This window comes from Macaca fascicularis, chromosome 3 (genome assembly GCF_037993035.2).
Source record: "Macaca fascicularis isolate 582-1 chromosome 3, T2T-MFA8v1.1".
In the NCBI taxonomy this organism is placed as follows: Eukaryota; Metazoa; Chordata; class Mammalia; order Primates; family Cercopithecidae; genus Macaca; species Macaca fascicularis.
The window spans coordinates 148,770,576-148,793,345 of record NC_088377.1 but is presented as its reverse complement, the minus strand read 5'-3'; the positions used below and the strand labels follow the sequence as shown (position 1 = coordinate 148,793,345).

The 22,770-nt window shown below is 37.3% G+C and overlaps 1 protein-coding gene across 5 annotated transcripts in view; it reads left to right on the top strand.

Annotated features, from left to right (window-relative positions):
• Window positions 1–22,770, top strand: part of COG5 (component of oligomeric golgi complex 5) — a 364,064-nt gene that overhangs the window by 309,342 nt on the left and 31,952 nt on the right. For all 5 annotated transcript variants that reach the window (XM_045387484.2, XM_005550486.4, XM_065541066.1 and 2 more), the window contains 3 exons: window positions 148–210; window positions 9,173–9,276; window positions 20,109–20,346. In XM_045387484.2, coding sequence (XP_045243419.2) covers window positions 148–210; window positions 9,173–9,276; window positions 20,109–20,346 — 405 coding nt within the window. The remainder of the gene's footprint in view (window positions 1–147; window positions 211–9,172; window positions 9,277–20,108; window positions 20,347–22,770) is intronic.

The window sequence follows — 22,770 nt, the reverse complement described above, 5'->3', positions numbered from 1 at the left end:
TAAAATCATGTATAAGATATTACTATAAAGCAATGATAATATTGTATATATAGTTTGTGGAAACAGCTTTATTATGCTATGATGAAAATTAGTATTTACAGAAATAGACTTAAGCAAAACTATAACTGGATCAAAACCTTGTTCTAGGTTGTTTCCAGTCAGAGCTCATTCCCACCGGCAGCTGAGCAAACTATAATTTCAGCTCTAAAGGTAAAAGAATTTAATCTTTGACTCTATAGATCAAAGTGGTTTTAGGATTATTTGTTTTGCTGAGTGGGAAATGTTACATTTTATAATTCAGAATCCTGTATATATACAAAAGTAGCATGTTTATAATTATCCTAAAGAGAGTAGATAACGAGAGTGTTTATGTTTTCTAGAATTTAAAAATAGACCCTTTTGGTGTCTACAGATTGTGTTCTACTTATGACAGTTATATATATAGAAGCAAGAGTCTTTTTTGTTGTTGTTTATATTTTCTTTTTTATTTTTTATTATACTTTTAAGTTCTAGGGTACATGTGCACAGCATGCAGGTTTGTTACATATGTATACATGTACCATGTTGGTGTGCTGCACCCATTAACTCGTCATTTACATTAGGTATATCTCCTAATGCTATCCCTCCCCCCTCCTACACCGTGGAATACTATGCAGCCATAAAAAAGGATGAGTTTATGTCCTTTGTAGGGACATGGTTGCAGATGGAAACCATCATTCTCAGCAAACTATTGCAAGAACAGAAAACCAAACAGCGCATGTTCTCACTTATAGGTGGGAATTGAACAATGAGAACACTTGGACACAGGAAGGGGAACATCACACACTGGGGCCTGTTGTTAGAAGCAAGAGTCTTACATGTATTTATCTAATGGCAGTACAACCCAGTATTATTCCAGTAAAGCAATGGTTCTCCACCAGAATCATTTTGTCCCCTAGGTGGCATTTGACAGCATCTGGAGACATTCTGGATTGTCATGACAAGGTGGAGATGCTACTGACATCTAGTGAGTAGAGGCCAAGGATTTTGCTGAACATTTTGCGATGCATAGGACAATGCCCACCCCTCTCTCATAAGAGAATTTTCCAGTCCAAAATGTCAGTAATGCCAAGGTTGAGAAACCCCACTTTAAACTGAGGCATAAAACCAGAATGTATTCTCATTTTTTATATACAAACATAAGTATACCCCCTTTCTATTATTTAGGAAATTTCATAGAAAATAATGGTATGAGATTCAGAGCCATATGTAGTTGACAGTATCTCTTTTAAAAGCAGGCAAATTATTCATTCTTACAACAGTACTAGAGAGGTACATTTTGAAATATTACTACAACCCTTCAAGTTATGTATTTGTATTCCCACTTTATACATCTTAGAAATAATATCTTGCTCAAGGTCATATCGCTGGTAAATGCAGACCTCATTAACTCTAAAGAGTTATGTCTACTACACTTTGCCACCATCATTCCTGTATTTGCTAATATTTATTCAGTACTTGGTAAGTAAGTAACTAAGGCCATATAGCATAGACTCTGGAGCCAAACTACCTGTATATGAATCCCATCTCAGCTATTTAACCAGCTATATGGTTAAATAAGCTCAAATGACCTCAAACAAGTAAATAAGCTCTCTATTGCCTTAGTTTCTGCATCTATAAAATGGTACAATAAACCTACACAAAGGTAATAGATTTCAACTATTATATTGGATTTACATCTCTAAGGGAGAGTTTTAAAATTGAGATGAAAGTCTAGAAGTAAACCCTAAGGAGAAACACATATTTAGAGAAAAGAGGAAACAAGGAAAGAACAATCAGAAGAAGGAAGAAAATTAGGAGAATACTGTGTCACAAATCCTAGAGGGGAGGGGAGCTTCCAAAGTCAAATGCTTTAGAATTTACAGGGAATGAGGATTTAACAGGCACCAAAATATAACTAAATTCATATATGAATGGATTGATTCATTGAGGGTAAGAGAAGGAGACAGTCTGTTTTCCCCCAATGTATTAAAAGTACACTTGTATGCTTTCTCTATATCCCTTTTTCCCCCAATGTGCTTTAAATATTTTTCCATAATAAAATAATTGTTTTTAGTAAGGTTGGCATACGTATCGTTGATCATAACATCAGGTCAATACAACAAGCCTTAAAGTCTTAACATTCTTGGTTCCAGACAGGGAATGGATACTCTTCTATAATTCCATATTTTTTTCTTCTAGCAGTAACTATCAAACACTTTTTGATAACTACCCAAAATAAGTACATTTTACTTTGTGCCCTCATACATAATACATAAGCATTTATAAATATATATACACGTATGTAATTGCATAAAGTGTACTTCTCTACACATTTATGATTGATACAGAAGTTTCACAAAATAATACTTATCCTTATTTTGTGTATGCATTCTAATATTTTCTATGCTAGTGTATTACTCTTTAAAACATCACGATAGTGACCACTGAATTGATTTTTTTGACCTCTAATGGTCCGACACAACCCATAGTTTCAGAAAGTCCATTCTCTGGATTAAGACAGAGTGCCTTCACTTTGATGATAAAAATCACTTGGAGAGTTAAAAATAGAAATTACTCATGGACTGTTTTCAGTATAGGGTAGTTTCTCTGAATCTTTATTTTTAACAGACAACAAAGATTATTCTTTTAATATTAGTCACTTTAGGCAGGGAGCTGGAGTCAGTGCAGGGAAAACTGCCCTAATCTTGGGCTGTAGCTGTCACTCTAAGGTTTGCTTACCAGGACCAGTGCTGTGTGTAGCTGGGTCTGTACTTCACTAAGATATACCAATTTTGCCTTTATGAACTGGATAACAGAAGACTAGCAATAAGTACAAGGCCCTCCTGCAGTGACCTCATCAGTTGGAGACTTCACTGCTCATGTTAATACACTCACTGAAAGTTTTAACTTTGCTCTTTAAGTCTTATAAAAAAACTGTTATGACTTATTAAGTGAAAAACAAAACCCCTGACTTAGAATAAAAAGGAATGTTGAAATTTCATACAATTGTTGGAAACTTAATAAATCACTTTGAATTCAAGGTAGAAAGTTATGATGTATAAATGCCTGCAGCCCAAACCAGAAATCTGTTTGATTTTATTTGATAGACAAGATATGAAACGTACTTTTTAACTTACTGAAAAATATATAGACTTATAACAGTCTTTTCTTCTCTACCTTGAGATTTTATCCAAAATTAAATGTTATTTTAGGCTTGAGGTTCATCATTACATATTCTTTTTTTTCATTTATTCAGAAATATTTATTGTCTATCATATGCCAGGTATTAGTGATACACAGTGAAAGTAACAAATAAAGTCCTTTCCCGTGTAGAGCTTTTATTGTCGTGAGGAGCCCAGTGGTGACAAGTGCTATGATAAAAAATAGAGCACAGTAAAGGATAGAGAATGGGGATGGAAGGAAAGTGCTATTTTATATAGGCTTCTCCAATCAAGAGACATTTTAACAAAAATCTGAAGGAACTGAAGGAGTGAGCCAAGCAGCCATCTGGGGCAAGTGTTCCAGGAATAGAGACCTGAATTGGACAGGCTTGTAATAGTCACAGAACAGCCAGGAGGCCAGAGTGGCTGGAACAGAGTGAGTGAGAGCAGAGGAGCAGGAGTGAAGTTGGAGAGGGAGCAGAGCAGGGTTGGGGTGGCGAGCAGAACGTGCAGTCTCCATCATCACATATTCTAAAAATTGTCTAATATGTCATGAATGGCATAATTAATATTGAGTATACATTTAGAGTTATTTCATTATAACCACCATAGCTATATAAGTACCATTTAAACCCCTTGGCCCAGTAATTCTGATCCATTTTTTTTTGAGATTTGTCTTGTGCAGATAGTGATTACGTTGCCAAATTTATATATGGCAATGCTTCTTTCTCCCTTTTTGTGTGGGTTTGATGTTCTATATAAAGGAATATTCCAGATTGCTGAGGCTCCAATATTTTTGTAATTTTAACTATTTTAGGTAAATCTTTTTAAAATGTATAACATATTTCCCTGCGTTGTAAAGAGCATATGAAATATAATCTAATCTCCTTTCTCAGTTTCCTTGTTAGTTGTTAGTTTCTATCCATCCTTAAAATGAAGGCATTCCCCAAGATGCTCTCTTCTCTTCCTATTTCATATTTTCCCTAAGTGGGAAACCTCACGCAGCAGTACAGTTTTCTCTGTAAACCACCATTTCTTATGCAAATAGAGATTTTTATTTCTTACTTTCTGATCTTTATGCCTGTTTTTCCATGCCTTGTTTCACTGTCCAGGATCTGCAGTACAGTGTTGAATAGAACTGGTGAGAATGGACCTCATTTACTTGTTTCTGACCTGGGGGTAAAGCATTCAGTATTTTACTGTTTTAAGTATAGTATTAGCTATAGGTTAATGATATAATAATGTTAGCTGTAGGTTTTTGATAGATGACCTTTGTCAGACTAAACAAGTTCCCTTCTATTCTTAGTTTTCTATTTTTTATTATAAATGGTGTTGAGTTTCATTAAATAGCTTTTTCCACATCTATTGAAATAATCATATAGCTCTACTCTTTTATTCTGCTAATGAAGTATATTATAGTAATTTATTTTCAAATATCAAACCAACCTTAGTCATGATGTATTACCCTTTTTATGTATGGCTGGATATTTAATGTATCTTTTTATGTATTCCTGGATACTGGTTTACTTAATTTTTATTAAGGATACTTACATCTATATTCATAAGGAATATTGTCATAAAATTTTCTGTCTTTATTTGGTTTTGGTAGCAAGTTAGTACTGGCTTCACTAAATGAGTTTGAAAGTGTTTCCTCCTCTTCTGTTTCCTAGAAGAGTTTGTGTAGAATTTGTTTTTGTTTTTGTTTTTGTTTTCGTTTTTTCCTGAAGTGTTTAGTAGAAGTCACCAGTGAAGCCATCTGGGCCTGTAGTTTTCTCTGTAGAAAGGCTTATAACTACACATTAATTCATTTAATAGAGAAAGGGCTATTTGTGGTATCTATTCTTTTTGAATGAGCTTTGATATTTTGTGGCGTTGAAGGTATTTATCTACTCATCTTAGTTATCTAATTTGTCAGAAAAATCTATGTAATACTTACTATCCTTTTGTGGTTTGTTTAAAGACAGGATTCCACTATGCTGCCCAGGCTGGAGTGCAGTGGCTATTCACTGGCACGATTATAGCGTGCTACAGCCTTGAACTCCTGTGCTCAAGGGATCCTTCTGCCTGAGCCTTTGAAGTGGCTGGGACTACAGTCATAAACCACCGTGCTGAGCTCACTTAACTGTCTTTTTGATGTCTTTGGGACCTATAAGAATAACCTCTTTTTCATTTTTGATATTGTTGATTTGTGTTCTCTTCTGTTTTTTTCTCGATCAATCTAGCTAGGAGTTTAGCAACTGTGTTAATCTTTTCAGTGAAACAGCTTTTAGCTTTATTAGTTTTCTCTGTTTTCTATTTCATAGATTTCTGCTTTTATCTTTTTTTATTTTCTTCTTTTTGTTAGTTTCAATATTTTCTGTTTATCTTTGGATTTATGAGTTTTCTTTGCTATTTTTTAAGATTATTTGAGACTTTACATCAGTAATTTTAGACCACTTTCCCCACAAATAAACATTTAACATTGTAAATTTTCCACTAGCACTGCAATTTTTCTGTGAATACTTGTATCTTCATTCAGGTTGAAATATTTTTCTAATTTCCTTTGTGATTTCTTATTTGACTCATGGATTATTTAGAAATGTGTTTTTAAAATTTCTAATTACTTTTGGGTTCTGCATATATCTTGTTACTGATTTCTAATTTAATTCTGATAACAGAATTAAATGTTGATGATTTTACCTTTTTTTAAGCAAAAGCAAGTCTATTAAGAAAATAAACAAAAGAATGGATACTTCATAGGCAGAGCAGCCAAATGATGATCTTTAATGATTATTTTAAATCATCATTTAAAATCTGATGAGTTTAAATTAAATTTTATCATGTGAGTGTGATGGCAAAGAACACTGCTAATTTTCTTTTGCCAGAAATGTATTTCACTTCATCTTTGAAAGATATTTATACAGAAAATAGAAATACGGGTTTGAGAGATATTTTTCTCTCAGCACTTAAAATATGTTCCACTGTTTTCTGGCCTCCATGCTTTCTGATAAGAAGTTATTACTTATTAAAATTAATTCCCTTGTATGTAATCTTTTTTTTTTTTTTCTTTTTGGCTAGTTTCAAGATTTTCTGTTTACCTTTGCTTTTCAGCAGTTTATGATGTGCATAGTTCTCACAAAATTATCCTGTTTGTGATCTGCTGATTTTCCTGAATCTGTAAATTCGTGCTTTTCATTATTTTGGGAAGTATGAGGCCTTTTTCCCTCCCAAGTAGTTTTGCTGCCTCATTCTCTCTCTGCCCCATTATTTTTTCTTCTTACAGGACTCCAGTGACCAGTATATTAGATATTTTGCAGTTGTTTCATAGGTTTAATTATTTTTTAGTGTTTTTTTCTCTTCTCCTCCAGAGAGATTTCTGTTAGTTCTATCTTAAGGTTCATTGACTCTTTCCTCTGTCATCTGTATGCATAATTCTTCTACTAAGCCTATCCAGTGAATTTTACAATTTCAGATACTATATTATTTTAGTTTAAAATTACCTTTTTAAAATATATATCTTCATTCACTCTACTGAGATTTCCTATTATTTTATTTATTGTGAGCATATTTTTCCTTGCCTCATTGAGGTTCTTGCCTGATAATTCTAGAGTCCGGTTCATCTCAGGGTTAGCATCTCTTGATTGTCTTTTCCCTTGAGAATTGATAAAATTTTATATGTCTAGTAATTTTGAATAAATCCTGAACACTGTGAATGTTATGTTGTGTAGAAACAGGATTTTTTTTTCTTTTTTTTTACATTTCTTATAAGCATGTTGGTAATTTTGCTTTAGCAGGCAATTAACTTGGTTATACTCAAACTGTGTACTGTCATACCTTCAGTTGGCCACACCTCAATCAGTTCACTTCTTTAAGCCTCAATTGCAAGCCACATTTAGTTTGCTCTGCACATGCATTGTTAATGAATTAGCTGAAGACTCGTGCCAAGTTTAAACTTAAAATTAGGCAGTCTTCTCTGGCTCTGTCCTTTTTAAGCTCCCTCTCTCACTCTGCAGCAGCTCTGTACCACTGCTGTGGCCTTATAGTTGTACTCCTTTTTGTAGTCTAATTTATCCAGTTTACTTTCCAACATGGTTTTTTCCTAAATCCAAATCATTAACCACATTTTGTGTATTGCTTAATACCCATCATTGGTTTCCTGGTTCCTTTAGGATAAATTCCTAACTTCTTAGTAGCCTATACAAAGTACACCTCTTGCTGCCTCTGTCTCTTCCAGGCATTTATGCTCCATATGCGCTGAATGTCTTGTGGTTTCCCAAGTGCCTCAGTTTTCCCAAACTCCTATGCCTGGGAATCCAAAACTTTTTGAGTGTCAACATGACGCTCAAAGGAAGGTGCTCACTGGACCTTTTCAGATTTTGGATTTTGGGTTACTCGACCTGCATAACTTTTTAACTATTCTCACTAGACTCTGAGCTCCTGTATGGAGGGCAAACTATATGTACACACACACACACACACACACACACACACACACACACAATCCTGTACATTGTATATTTATTTTTACCAGAGATTAAGGGTTATAGATTAGGAATTTAATGATTAAGGGCCCTATATTTTACCTTTCCTCATTGATTTTGATCATTTGTATGAGCCAGAACTGTCTATCTTCATTATATTTAATTATCTTTGAAGTGTATATAATATATTTACATTTTTGATTTTATGTGTTTTGAGCCTCGGTCATTATTTTCACACTAAAAAGCCATAAGTAAGACCTAGGATTTTACTTCAAGTAACTGATGATTTATACCTCCCTGTTGAACAGTTTCCCAACCATGGCACTATCAACATTTTGAGCTGGGTAATTCTTTGTTATAGGGGCTGTTCTGTATTCCGTAAGATGTTTAGCAGTATCTTTGTTCTTTACCTACCAGATGCTAGTAACAAATTTGTACCCCCATCCCCAACTGTGACAATAAAAAATGTCTTTAAGCAATACCAAATATTTCCTGGGGAGCAAAATTGCCCACAGTTGAGAGTCACTGCTGTAGAACTCTCAACAGAAACCTAATTCATGAAATGCCCAACTGTTGTGCCTATTAGAAACATTGTACTGGAACCTACTTAAAGGGTAGAAGGTGGGAACAGGGGAAGGAGCAGAAGAAAATAACTATTGGGTACCAGGCTTAGTGCCTGGGTGATGAAATAATCTGTACAACAAATCCCCATGACACAGCAAACCCCTATATAATAAATCTGCACATGTACCCTTGAACCTAATAGTTTAAAAAAAAGAATCAATGTCTATTTATTATATTCTCTCTGGTTAAAAGCATATGATGTTGTTCCAATTCTTAAATAATTACTTTTGGTCTTGCGTAACTCTTTTGCGAAACTTAAATGTGTTTGTTTAACCTTTACCTCATTAGTGGTACTACTTCTTGCGTCTGCGTTCCTTTCTCCCTGGGCTTATTTAACTACTGAACCTTCTGGAGAAAATAAGAAGAGTGGGCCGGGCACGGTGGCTCAAGCCTGTAATCCCAGCACTTTGGGAGGCCGAGACGGGCGGATCACGAGGTCAGGAGATGGAGACCATCCTGGCTAACACGGTGAAACCCCGTCTCTACTAAAAAAAAAAATACAAAAAACTAGCCGGGCGTGGTGGCGGACGCCTGTAGTCCCAGCTACTCTGGAGGCTGAGGCAGGAGAATGGCGTGAAGCCGGGAGGCGGGGCTTGCAGTGAGCTGAGATCCGGCCACTGCACTCCAGCCTGGGTGACAGAGCGAGACTCCGTCTCAAAAAAAAAAAAAATAAGAAGAGTGGGGATGATGAAATTTTTCAGTGCCGTGTTCCACATATTTTAAGCTTTAAAAATCATTACTGACAGTGGTTAGGGAGAGGAGCAGACTTCTGTTAACTTAGTCTGCATTTGATATAATATGAAAACTGTTAGTCACGGTGTTACTCACATCTCAAATTTCTTTGGGTTGTTTTCTTTAATTTTGCCTCTTCTTTTTCTTTTTCTTTTTATTTTTTATGTTCTTCAGGCTATTCATACTCTTATGGAAAATGCTGTGCAACCCTTACTCACTTCTGTGGGAGATGCTATAGAGGCCATAATCATCACCATGCATCAAGAAGACTTTTCTGGGTAATTACTTTTAACCAAATTTTTACTAACTTTTACTGCCTTTGTTTTGTATTCCCACCTCTATGCTTACTCCCTAAGCTGCGGCCCTGCCATCCAAGGCCTTGTTCCTTTTGTGATGGCATTAGCTTTCAGCCCTCTTCATTACCCATTGTGAGCGCCATTCACAGATTAAAATTTTTCTGTTCTCATTTTCATCACTTCTCTCCTCTTTTTAAAAATTTTTTCTTTATGAATAGTATCACATTACATGTACATACATTTCTGTCTTATTGAAACATAAAATGAGTCTGTGGGACTCAGCCTGGTACTTCAGGACTTTTGGTAGTTTGTACCCTCTTCCCTTTCCAAGCTTGTCCTTTTCCTTACTTCTCACAAATGCCCTCTACTTCAGTCCCTTTGTTACCCCTTGGCATAGGCATGGTATTCCTTGTATAAAATGCCCTGCCTCTGCCACTGTGCTTATCCAAATCCTGCTTTGGCTCTGGGCAAGCTCCGACTCAGCCTCTTCCAAGGTTGATTTTTCTTCCTCAGAGGTTATGTGGCAATCTAATCTGATCACATCACACCTAGCCACAAATACTACAGTGTTATTCCAAACCTGTTTCATATGTGTCTTGCTCATGCATGTCATAGGTATCCTGAGAATAATAATCATAGTTCCTAACCTAGTGTTTACAGAAATCTTTTAAAATGGAGTAAAATGGTTTTGGTTCAGTGTATTAGAAAACTGTGGAGCATTTAGGATAGTTATTTGCAAATGTTTGCTGTGATTTTTAAAAAACTTAATCACACTACAGCTAAACACTCAAATATTAATATGTAGATATATGTTTTATAGTCCCAAGTCCATAGTGACTATTTTTGAACAGTCCTATTTCTCTTTACATTCTTGTTGTTTTAAATAATATCTGTTTTATGAAATTTCCATCTACTAGTTTAGCTGTTTATAGAAAAATATTATTTCACTGTCTTCTACTTTTTCAAATTATTCATTATTTCATTTACAAAGTTTCTTTTTTTTTTTAACTTTTATATTAGGTTTGGGGGCACATGTGAAGGTTTGTTATACAGGTAAACGCATGTCATGGGGATTTGTTGTACATATTATTTCATCACCCAGGTGTTAAGCCCAGTACCCTGTCATTATTGTTTCTGCTGCTCTCCCTCCCACCCTCCCCCATCAAGTAGACCCCAGTGTCTGTTGTTTCCTTCTTTGTATTCATAAGTTCTCATTATTTATCTCCCACTTATAAGTGAGAACATGTGGTATTTGGTTTTCTGTTCCTGCAATAGGTTGCTGAGAATAATAGCCTGTAGCTCCACCCATGTTCCCGCAAAAAACATGATCTTGTTATTTTTATGGCTGCATAGTATTCTATGATGTATATGTTCCACATTTTCTTTATCCATTATGTCATTGATGGGCATTTAGGTTGATTCCATGTCTTTGCTATTGTGAATAGTGCTGCAGTGAACATTCGCATGCATAGGTTTTTATGGTAGAATGATTTATATTCCTCTGGATATATACCCAGTAATGGGATTGCTGGGTCAAATGATAGTTCTGCTTTTAGCCCTTTGTGGAATCACCATACTGCTTTCCACAATGGTTGAACTAATTTACACTCCCACCAACAGTGTATAAGTGTTCCCTTTTCTCTGCAACCTCGCCAGCATCTGTTATTTTTTTGCCTTTTTAATGATAACCATTCTGACTGGTGTGAAATGGTATCTCATTGCGGTTTTGATTTTTTTCTTTTTTTTTTTGAGTCGGAGTCTCGCTCTGTCACCCAGGCTGGAGTGCAGTGGTGGGATCTCGACTCACTGCAAGCTCCGCCTCCCGGGTTCACACCATTCTCCCGACTCAGCTTCCCCAGTAGCTGGGACTACAGGCGCCCGCCACCACACCCGGCTAATTTTTGTGTTTTTAGTAGAGACGGAGTTTCACCTTGTTAGCCAGGATGATCTCGATCTCCTGACCTCGTGATCCACCCGCCTCGGCCTCCCAAAGTGCTGGGATTACAGGCGTGAGCCACCGTGCCTGGCCTTGATTTGCATTTCTCTAATGATCAGTGGTGTTGAGTATTTTTTCATGTGATTGCTGGCTGCATGTATGTCTTCTTTTGAGAAGTGTCTGTTCATGTCTTTTGCACACTTTTTAATGGGGTTGTTTTCTTTTGTGAATTTGTTTAAGTTCCTTATGGATTCTGGATCTTAGACCTTTGTCAGATGCATAGTTTGCAAATATTTTCTTCCATTCTGTAGGTTGTCTGTTTACTCTGTTGATAATTTCTTTTGCTGTGCAGAAGCTCTTAGGTTTAATTAGATCCCACTTAGCAATTTTGGCTTTTATTGCAATTGCTTCTGGAGTCTTTGTCATGAAATCTTTGCCTATTCCTTTGTCCAGGATAGTATTGCCTACGTTGTCTTCCAGGGTTTTTCTAGTTTGGGGTTTTACATGTAAGTCTTTAATCCATCTTGAGTTGATTTTTGTGTACGGTGTAAGGAAGGGGTCCAGTTTCAATCTTCTGTGTATGACTAGCCAGTTAGCCCAGCACCATTTCTTGAATAGGGAAACTTTTCCCCACTGTTTGCTTTTGTCAGCATTATTGAAGAGCAGATGATCACAGATGTGCAACCTTATTTCTGGGCTTTCTATTCTGTTCCATTGGTCTGTGTGCCTGTTTTTGTACCATTACCATGCTGTTTTGGTTATGGTAGCCTTGTAGTATAGTTTGAAGTCAGGTAACGTGATGTCTCCAGCTTTGTTCCTTTTGCTTAGGATTGCCTTGGCTATTCAGGCTCTTTTTTGGTCCCATATGAATTTTAAAATAGCTTGGTTTTAGTTCTGTGAAGAATGTCATTGGTAGTTTGATAGGAATAGCACTGAATCTGAAGATTGCTTCGGGCAGTATAGCCATTATAATGATACTGATTCTTCCTATCCATGAGCATGGGATGTTCTTCCCTTTGTTTGTGTCTTCTCTGATTTCTTTGAGCAGTGTTTTGTAGTTCTTATTGTAGAGATCTTTCACCTCCCTGGTTACATGTATTCCTAGATGTTTTATTCCTTTTTTGGCAATTATGAATGGGATTGCCTTTCTGATTTGGCTTTCAGTTTGGCTGTTGGTGGTGCATAGGAATGCTAGTGATTTTCGTACATTGATTTTGTATCCTGAAACTTTGCTGAAGTGTATCAGCTGAAGGAGCTTTTGGGCCAAGACTGTGGGGTTTTCTAGATATAGAATCATGTCATCTGCAAACAGAGATAGCTTAACTTCTTCTCTTCCTATTTAGATGTTCTTTATTTCTTCCTCTTGCCTAGTTGCTGTGGCTAGGACCTCCAATACTGTGTTGAATAGAAGTGGTGAGAGAGGGCACACTTGTTTTGTGCCGGTTTTCAAGGAATGCGTCCAGTTTTGGCCCACAGTTGGCTGTGGATTTGTCATGGATGGCTCTTACTATTTTGAAGTATGTTCCTTTGATACCTAATTTATTGAGAATTTTTAACATGAGAAAGTTTTAAATTTTATCAGAAGCCTTTTCTGGGTCTTTTGAGATAATCATGTGGTTTCTGCCTTTAGCTCTGTTTTTGTGATGAATCACATTTATTGATTTGCATATGTTGAACCAGTCTTGTGTCCCGGGGATGCAGCCTACTTGATTGGCCTGAAGTTTTCTTTTTTTGTTGTGTCTCTGCCAAGTTTTGGTATCAAGATGATGCTGGCCTCATAGAATGAGGGTTGGGGAGGAGTCCCTCTTCCTCAATTTTGTGGAATAGTTTCTGTAGGAATGGTACCAGCTCTTTGTACATATGGTAAAATTCGACTGTGAATCCATCAGACCTCAGACTTTTTTTAGTTAGCAATTCATTACTGATTCAATCTCGGAACTCATTACTAGTCTGTTCAGGGAATCAATTTCTTCCTAGCTCAGTCTTGGGAGGGTGTATGCGTCCAGGAATGTATCCATCTCTTCTAGATTTTCAACTTTTTGTGTATAGAGGTGTTCATAGTAGTTTCTATTTTTTTTTTTTTCCTGTAGAGTCAGTAGTAACATTTTCTTCTTCGTTTCTAGTTGTGTTTATTTGATCTTCTCTCTTTTCTTCTTTATTAGTCTAGCTAGTGGCCTATTTTATTAATTTTTTTACAAAAAATCCACTCCTGGATTCATTGATCTTCTGAATGGTTTTCATGTCTCTGTTTTCCTCAGTTCAGCTCTGATTTCTGTTACGTCTCATCTTCTGCTAACTTTGTGGTTGATTTGTTCATGCTTTTCTAACTCTTTAAGTTGTAAAGTTAGGTTGTTAATTTGAGATTTTTTGGCTTTTTGATGTCAGCATTTAGTGCTATGAATTTCCCTCTTAACACTGCCTTAGCTGTGTCCCAGAGATTGTGATATGTTGTATCATTGTTCTCGTTATTTTCAAAGAACTTTTTTTTTTTTTTTGAGGTGGAGTCTTGCTGTGTCACCCAGGCTGGAGTGCAGTGGCGTGATCTTGGCTGACTGCTGCCTCCACCTCCTGGGTTCAAGCGATTCTTCTGCCTCAGCCTCCTGAGTAGCTGGGATTACAGGCTCACACTACCCCTACGCCCAGCTAATCTTTGTATTTTTTTTAGTAGAGACAGGGTTTCACCATGTTGGCCAGGCTGGTCTCCAACTCCTAACCTCAAGTGATCTACGTGCCTCAGCCTCCCTAAGTGCTGGGATTACAGGCATGAGCCATCACGCCCAGCCCAAAGAACTTCTTGACTTCTGCCTAAATTTCATGTATTTACCCAAAAGTCATTCAGGAGCAAATTGTTTAATTTCCATGTAATTGCATGGTTTTGAGCGATTTTCGGTCTTCTGTTTTTATGGTACTGTGGTCTGAGAGTGTGTTTGGTATGATTGTGGTTCTTTTACATTTGTTGAAGATTGTTTTATGTCCAGTTATGAGGTCAATATTAGTGGTTGTGGCCAAAGGTCGTTTGCTTGTCTCCTGGGGGCTCCACCCCAGACAGATGCATGTTAGCAATCACTCAGAGCAATCAGCGGAGGTGGGGAGGGTCTAAGCTGTGGGCCTAGCAGGGAGGGTCTGTGCTGTGGGCCCAAGCCAGGGGTTCCCTTGGTGACAAGCAGTGGGTGAGGGGCAGGGAGACCTGTGGGAGACAGACTGGCTTCCTCTTCTTGGGTTGACTGCAGCTTGTTGGAGGTGTGGATAAGGTGCTTAGGGTCTTTGCTCTTTCATTAATCCAAGGGTGACAAGGGCAGTTCCACTGCAGGGGCAGTGGCAAAGAGGCTCTCAGCTGCCGCTGGAGGCTCTGTGCTTGGAGTTGCCGAGTTGCCTCTGGCTTGATAGCTGTGGCTGGGGATGGCTAGAGGCCCAGGCCTGCCTGGTGAAGAGATATTGGAACAGGTACCCATGTAACAGTCTGGCCACTTTTCCGTAGGGCTGCTGCAGTATGCTTGGGGCCCACTCCAGTCCCTAGTAGACTCGCATTTTCCAGTGTTTGGAGTTATCACCGGTGAAAGCACTTCTCTAGGCAGTGGGGTTTCCCCTGGCTCTGTATTGCTCCCAGGTGGGCTGTTGTCCTGTTTTGCTTTTCTTCATTCTCTGTCGGTCAGGTTGTTTCCTTGATTGGTCCCTATCCGACTAGGTTTCTGGATGTTTCAGTTGAAGGTGTTGTATTTACTCACCTCTTCTGTTCCCCTCCATGAGAGCCACGTACACTAGCTGCTTCTAATCGGCCATATTGGCTTCTCCCACATGGGAAATACGGGAAATGTCAAAAGATCAATCTAGGCTGGGCACAGTGGCTTATGCCTGTAATTCCAGCCCTTTGGGAGGCTGAGGTGGGCAGACTGCTTGAGCTCAGGAGTTGGGGACCAGCCTAGGCAACATGGTGAAACCCTGTCTCTACAAAAAATACAAAAATGAGCTGGATGTGGTGGTGTGCATCCGTAGTTCCAGCTATTTGGGGAGCTAAGGCAAGGGGATGGTTTCAGCCTGAAGGAATTGAGGCTGCAGTGAGCTGTGATCGTGCTATTGCACTCCAGCCTAAATGACAATGTGAGACCCTTTCTCAGAAAAGGAAAGACCAGTCTCTATTTTTAAAAATATGTGAAGCACAGAACAGTAAAGTGAATTCTACCAAAAAAATACTGTATTTGGAACTCACTATGACATAGGACTATATAACTTCTGATTACCAATATTTAAGAGGAAATGGTTTTTGTTCAAAAGTGATCTGAACTGTCCCAGTTAGATCAATCATGAATGCCTCTCAGAAGGGAACCAAAACAAGCTGATTTTTGAAGGCTTATTCTATAATAACAGTGGTCACATACTTTTAATGTAATTGGTGAGCTGCAACTAGTGCCTATAGATAACACATTAGACATTAATAGCTGAAAGTTAGTTCCCAAATAGGTATGTTTTTACTAACTTGCTTAAATACTAGTGAGCCAAACTGTTTCTTCAACTGATAGGTTGCCATGAGTATGAAGCATTATTTTAAGGTGCCTAACATTGTCCTTGTTTTTTTTTTTCCCAGTTGCTTTGGTGACTTCATTTTGGCTCAGTGTATACAACAGTCAATTGAGATTCATGTATACAGCAGTCAGTTGAGATTCCAGTGAAAATTATTCTCCATCTATAGCAGTACAGGCGTATGGAGCACTGCTGCTTTTATTTAAATTATTGCCCCCATGGCAATAATTTTCCTACTTTGTAGAATCTTGTGATTAGTAATTCTGTAATGTCATGTTGTTTCATATGTAAATGGCTTATGTGAAATATGCGGTGGAGTTGGATTAGTCAAGAAGCAGGAATTGCCTTTATTTTAGGGCCAGCTCCCAGGGATAAAAAACAATAGTGAAAACCTGACCCTTCAAGCCCTCCATACCTATTCCTATGTAAAAGCAATAAATAAAGTTTACCTTCAAGTCCAACTTATATGTAGTAGGGTTACAGACTCCCCTGCTATTTAAAGAGTAATTATGGGCTGGGCATGGTGGCTCACGACTATAATCCCAGCACTTTCAGAGGCGGAGGCAGGCAGATCACTTGAAGTCAGGAGTTCGAGACCAGCCTGGCCAACATGATGAAACCCCATCTCTACTAAAAATACAAAAATTAGCCCGGTGTGGTGGCAGGCAGCTATAATCCAAGCTACTCAGGAGACTGAGCCAGGAGAATCGCTTGAACCCTGGAGGCGGAGGTTGCAGTGAGCTGAGATCGAGCCGCTGCATTCCATCTAGCCTGAGCGACAAAGTGAGATCCTGTCTCAAATAAATTAAATAAATAAATAAGTAAGTAAAGGGTAATCATCAACATGGTTTCTTGGTATTTGAAATTCATTTAAAAAGACTGATGTGTTTCTTTCCAGATTAAAGTTTAAAATGTAAATGTCTGATTGACATAGAACATTGATTAAAATTGTTGCAGTCAATGTAAAGTGACTCATATCGGATTTCAGTTTTGAGTAGGGAAGAGAAGGCAGTGAAAGAAGAACTCTACATCATTGAAGTGATAGATGAGCCCCTTTGTGGAAGGGAGAGCACTCACACAAAAGATTAATGGCATGAAGATTACCATTCACTTCTCAGTTATGCATATGTTTAATTATTCTATTTATATATATTTGTCCACAAACCAAGTCTGAACAAATTAAAGAGAGCTGAAATTAAATATCTTTTCTAATCACAATGGTATGAAACTAGACATCATTAATAGGAGAAATCTTGGAAATTTCGCAAATATGTGAAACTTAACCAACATGGTCCTGAACAACCAATGGATCAAAGGAGAAATCAAAAATATCTTGGGACAAATGAAAATGGAAACAAAATGCATTTTGTTTAAACAAGGAAGTAAAAGATCTATACAATGAAAACTATAAAACATTAATAAAACATTAATGAAAGAAACAAAGACACAAATAAATGGAAAGATATTCCGTGTTCATGAATTGAAAGACTATCATTAAAAGGTCCACACTACCCAAACCAGCCTTCAGATTTAATGCAATCTCTACCAAAATTCCAATGTCATTTTTCACAGAAATAGAAAAAAAAATCCTAAAATTCATACGGAACTACCAAAATCTCTGAATAGCCAAGGCAATCTTGAGCAAAAATAAAGCTAGAGGTATCACACTACCTAATTTTAAACTATATTACAGAGCTACATGATGATTAAAATGGCATGGTGCACTGGCATTGACCAATGAAACAGAACAGAGAGCCCAGAAATGAGCTCACACATTTACAGTCAATTGATTTTCAACAGAGATGCCAGGAACACATAGTGGAATAAGGACAGTTCCTTCAATAAATATGTATTAGTAAAACTGGATATCCACATGCAGAGAATGAAATTGGACCTTTATCTCACACCATATGTGAAAATCAAATTAAAATAGATTTAAAACTTAAATGTAACACCTGAAACTAAAACAAATTAAAGAAAACAGGAAAATCTGAGGAATAACTTTTTTGGATTTCATCCCAAGAGCTCAGACTACAAAGCAAAAATAGACAAATGTGATTACATTTATCTAAAAAGCTTCTGAACAGCAAAGAAAACAAGAGTGGAGTGACAACCTCTGGATTGGGGAAAATATTTACAAGCCATACGTCTGATACGGGGATTAACATCCAAAATATATAAGGAACTCAAATCAATAACAAGAAAACAACCTGATTTAAACATAGGCAAAGGACCTGAATAGACATTTCTCAAAAGAAGACATACAAATGACCAACAGATATGTGAAAAAATATTCAACATCACTATACGTCAGGGGAATGCAAATTAAAACCACAATGAGATTTCACCTTACACCTGTCAGAATGACTTATCAAAAAGATGAAATATACCGAGTGTGAAAGACGATGTACAGAAAAGGGAACCCTTGTATACTGTGGTTGGAATGTAAATTAGACAGCCATTATGGAAAACTGTATGGATGTTTCTCAAAAACCTAAAAATAGAACTACCACATGATCCAGCAGTCCCACTTCTGGGTACATAACCTAAGAACTTGAAATCAGTATGTCAAAAAGATATATGCACTTCCATGTTCGTTGCAGCATTACTTACAAAAATAGCCAAGTTATGGAATCAATCTAAATGTCCACCAACATTTAGACTGGCAGATGGATAAGGAAAAGATGGTACACATACACAATGGAATACCATCCAGCCTTCAGAAAGACAGGAATTCTGTTAATTGCAACAACATAGATGAACCTAGAGAACATTATGCTAAGTGAAGTAAGCCAGACACAGAAAGACAAATACCACATGACCTCACATATCTGTTGTCTACAACAATCGAACACATAGAAACAGTAGAATGGTAGTTAGCAGCAACTACGGGGTGGAGGGAATAGAGAGATGTTGGTCAAAGGGTACAAAGTTGCAGTTAGGAGAAATAAATGATAAGTATTTAAGGTGATGGGTATGCTGATTACCTTGATTCAGTCATTCCACACTGTTTACATAAAACATTACTGTGTATCCCCTTATTATATATTGTTGTAATTCATCAAAAGTAAACATTAAAAAATGAAACAGATTGGCACCATTTTCGGGGAGGGAGACTTCCTTTTATTTGTTTGTTTTTGCAGCCTGGCCTTGTGGAGTGACAAACCTAGAGTAAAGCTAGCTATGCAGTTGTCTGAATCTGGCAAAACCAAACTCCACACGAAGATGGCCATCATTTACTAAGGCTCCCCTGTACCCAAGCGCCACTCCACCATGTGATGATACTGCAAACAAAAATGTTCCACCATGCACCCTTTGGCAGCCTTTCTGTTGTTGGCACAGTCTTATACCTGTATGCAATCCCTTCCTGCTGGAACACAGGCCTGCTTTTTCTATCTCTATCTGCTTCTGGAAGTGACGGACCTCTGGTTAGCATCCTATTTATAGCAACCACTGCTGTATTTGAAGATAATTAAGTTCAACTCATTCTCTTGCTCTAAGCATTTTAGTCATATCTGTTGTTCTTCTATACACTATCACCAATATCTCTGCGTCATTCTCAGAATATGGAAACACTTAACTTGCTTTTTGAAAAAGATTCAGCATGATGTAGCCAGTGATCTCATTTATTAGAAAATATCAGGTGTTAGCTAGTTTTGGCATATCTCTTTCCTATAAATATTTCACATTCCTTTAATATATTCTTTAAAAAGCAATTATAAACATTTATAAATTATAAATAGTATTTCGTGGAGCATCAGCTGGTATCATTTGTTGATCCAAATTAAAGTCTTTCCAAACCTCATCATCTGGAGGAAAAACTGCATACCATGTGTACTGTTACATAACCATTTCCACAGTCAGAATTCTGTTGGACTGATCTGATTAAATAGCACAAGAGCAGAGAGATCTTTGCCTAGAATTTGTATAGGAAAAGCAGCATTTTCTGCCATTGCAAAGTATAAAATGCTATTTCAGGATCCATTATTGATGCATTCATTTACCAGGCAAAACATGTGAGTGGATGGAGAGTTGAGAGACTGGGAGGGACCTTGAGAGGCCAGAGAGTAGAACTTGTATGATTCATCTAAGACAGATGGTTGTCTATTTCATTCTCAATAATCTTTAGGTAAATGGATTCTAAAATTCAGTAATCCTCCTGGCATCTAAATCACTTTTTAAAATGTAATTTTTAAACATTGTTTTCTGCTAACACTTATCAAAAAATAATGTCTTTTATACCATTAAAGGGAAAAATTACAAAGGATTGAAATAGCAGCATTGGTGGGGAGAGGGGTACAAAATCAAAGAGTGTAATTTAGTGCATCGGTGTTGAAAAGGGCTGCTTTTTCTTTTACAGGTCATTATCCAGCTCAGGAAAACCTGATGTTCTTTGTTCTCTGTACATGAAGGAGCTACAAGGCTTCATTGCCAGAGTTATGAGTGACTATTTTAAACACTTCGAATGCTTGGATTTTGTCTTTGACAACACCGAGGCTATTGCCCAAAGAGCAATTGAACTTTTTATCCGCCATGCCAGTCTCATAAGACCTCTTGGTGAAGGTGGGAAAATGCGACTTGCTGCTGATTTTGCACAGGTACATTGATGAATTACTACAAAAGAAAAAATGTTTTGGCCTATTATCCGTTAAATGAATTAATTATCTATTAAATGAAATATTAACATTTCATTTAATGAATGAATTAAATGAAATTTAATACCTATTAAATGAAAGACTGTTTTCATCAGTGTTTTTAAAGAGTTGCAGCACAAAGAAAAGTAAGCCCACTTAAGCATAAATGGTTAAAAAAAAAAAAAGGAGAAGTTTAAAGATACTTTTATACCAGGTATATTTTTCTTTGTATTTAACAAAATAATTATCCCTCTCTTTGGTATTTCAAGGTTAAGGTGAAATAACTCATTCCACAGGAAAGCAGCACTTCCCATTTTTACTTAATATGGGATTTTCTCACTATTTTACTGTCACAATAGGTCAAATCTTGCTGGCCAATAATGTAGGCAATGAAATCATATTTCAAACAGTGAAAAGAGACCGCTTGTTGCCCTGTCACTGTTCCAAGGCAGTTTTCCCATTCATTTAAATGCACAGTAGGCCAGGTAGACAGAGTCTGATTATTTGTTCTCTCTCTATCAGGTAGGGTACAGTTCTTCTCTGTGGCTAGCCTTGAAATCATTTCAAGCTATCTGATGTGTGTGAGAGATAGAATGACATTAAAATAGCAAAACATTATCAGCACTTATAGAAAGCATTTTCTTTGTCCTTTAGATAGATTTTTTAAAGCCTTTCAGTAGTATCAGAGGCAATGAAGAAAAACCCCAAATACGCTTTCATTAAAAGATTCAGAAACAAAGATGATTGTTATTTTTGTATAGCATACCAAGGGTAAAATCTTTTATTTTATTTTATTTATTTATTTATTTTTTGAGATGGAGTCTTGCTCTGTCACCCAGGTTGGAGTGCAGTGGCACGATCTCGGCTCACTGCAACCTCCACCTCCTGGGTTCGAGTGATTACTGTGCCTCAGCCTCCTCAGTAGCTGGAACTACAGGCATGCGCCACCACGCCTGGGTAATTTTTGTATTTTTAGTACCGACAGGGTTTAACCATATTGGCCAAGCTGGTCTCAAACCCCTGACCTCGTGATCCACCCGCCTCGGCCTCCCAAGTGTTGGGATTACAGATGTGAGCCACCACGCCCAGCCGGGTAAAATCATTTTTAAGCCTTTCAAAGCTATTAGCTTTACTAGTCTAAATAGTTACTGAAATGAATTCTTCATAGCAGTTTGCCAGATCCTCCCTGCTTATAAAGATAAATGTTAATGTCAATCTTTATTCTTGTGTGTATCTGGGAGTGTGTCTTGCTTCATTATTTCTGCATGGAGGAAAGGACTTGGACAGACTGCTTGCATCAGGTCAGTGGTTGTCAGGTGCTCACGCAGACTTGATACACTTTCAAAAAAGGAACAGGTAACACAAACCTAAACTTTCAAGAGCCTGGTTCATTGCAAATTAACTGATGCAGCAGTTAGTCATTTTCATTTCCAGATAACATTCCTGGGGCCATTAGACCATAGAAATGAGCCTTCATTTGGAAAATATGCTTGTAGTAGCCACAGCATAAAAACAGAAATTAAATGTTACCGTTAATATGGCTCTTTTTACCTTTTACATTTTATGAACTTCATTCTTAGGCACCCGTACATTTTACTTTGTTTTACAGATACACTTAGCTTAAAGAAAATTATTTGTCAATAGTGTCTTATTTGTCCCTTACTGGAGTTTCAGATTATTTGTTAAAAATCTGGTGACGTACTAGAACCTCCTCTTATTTGTTTAAAAAAAAAAAGTGTAAACTATACTCAGATGGTCTCTGTTCTCCTCTTCCGCTTTCCTCCTTAATTTTGTTTTTCTTTTTGTTTCATCTTCTTTCCCTGGACTCTCTCCCCTACCAGCTTATTTGCATTCTGCTCCAGCTGGTTCTTGAGTCACTTTCCTGGAGGCAGCACTTCAAGTCCAATTAGAGTGGCAGCCGAGCAGGAGATGGCCAAAACGAGAGTGCTGTAGGAGAGAGGCTTGTTTTTGTTTTTTTATTTTAATATGTTCCCTTATGGGTCTTGAAAGATGGAAAGTATTGTCCTTTAACCCTTGCTGCTGCGGCTAACAGCTACTCAAAATGCATAGCATCCAGTGGCAGGGGTGAGCTTCCACCTTCCAAAAAACTGCATTATTCAAAATGTTATTTGGCATCGTTTTTTCTTAAGACATGTTGTTCAATAAGCCAAACTTTTCTGGGTCCCTTCCCTTAAGGTAAATTAAACCCATCAGTCATTATTACTAACGTATGCTCAAAAGCCTCTGTTTTCTGTTCTTTAAATATAGAAGAAGCATTAAAACACACAGCATTTACTCAGTGTTAAGCCCTGCAGTGACATTAGGTTGCGGCAGGCAGTGTGGTATTGAAAAGCAGATTCCTTTGGTCACCCCTGTACAGTGTGTCCC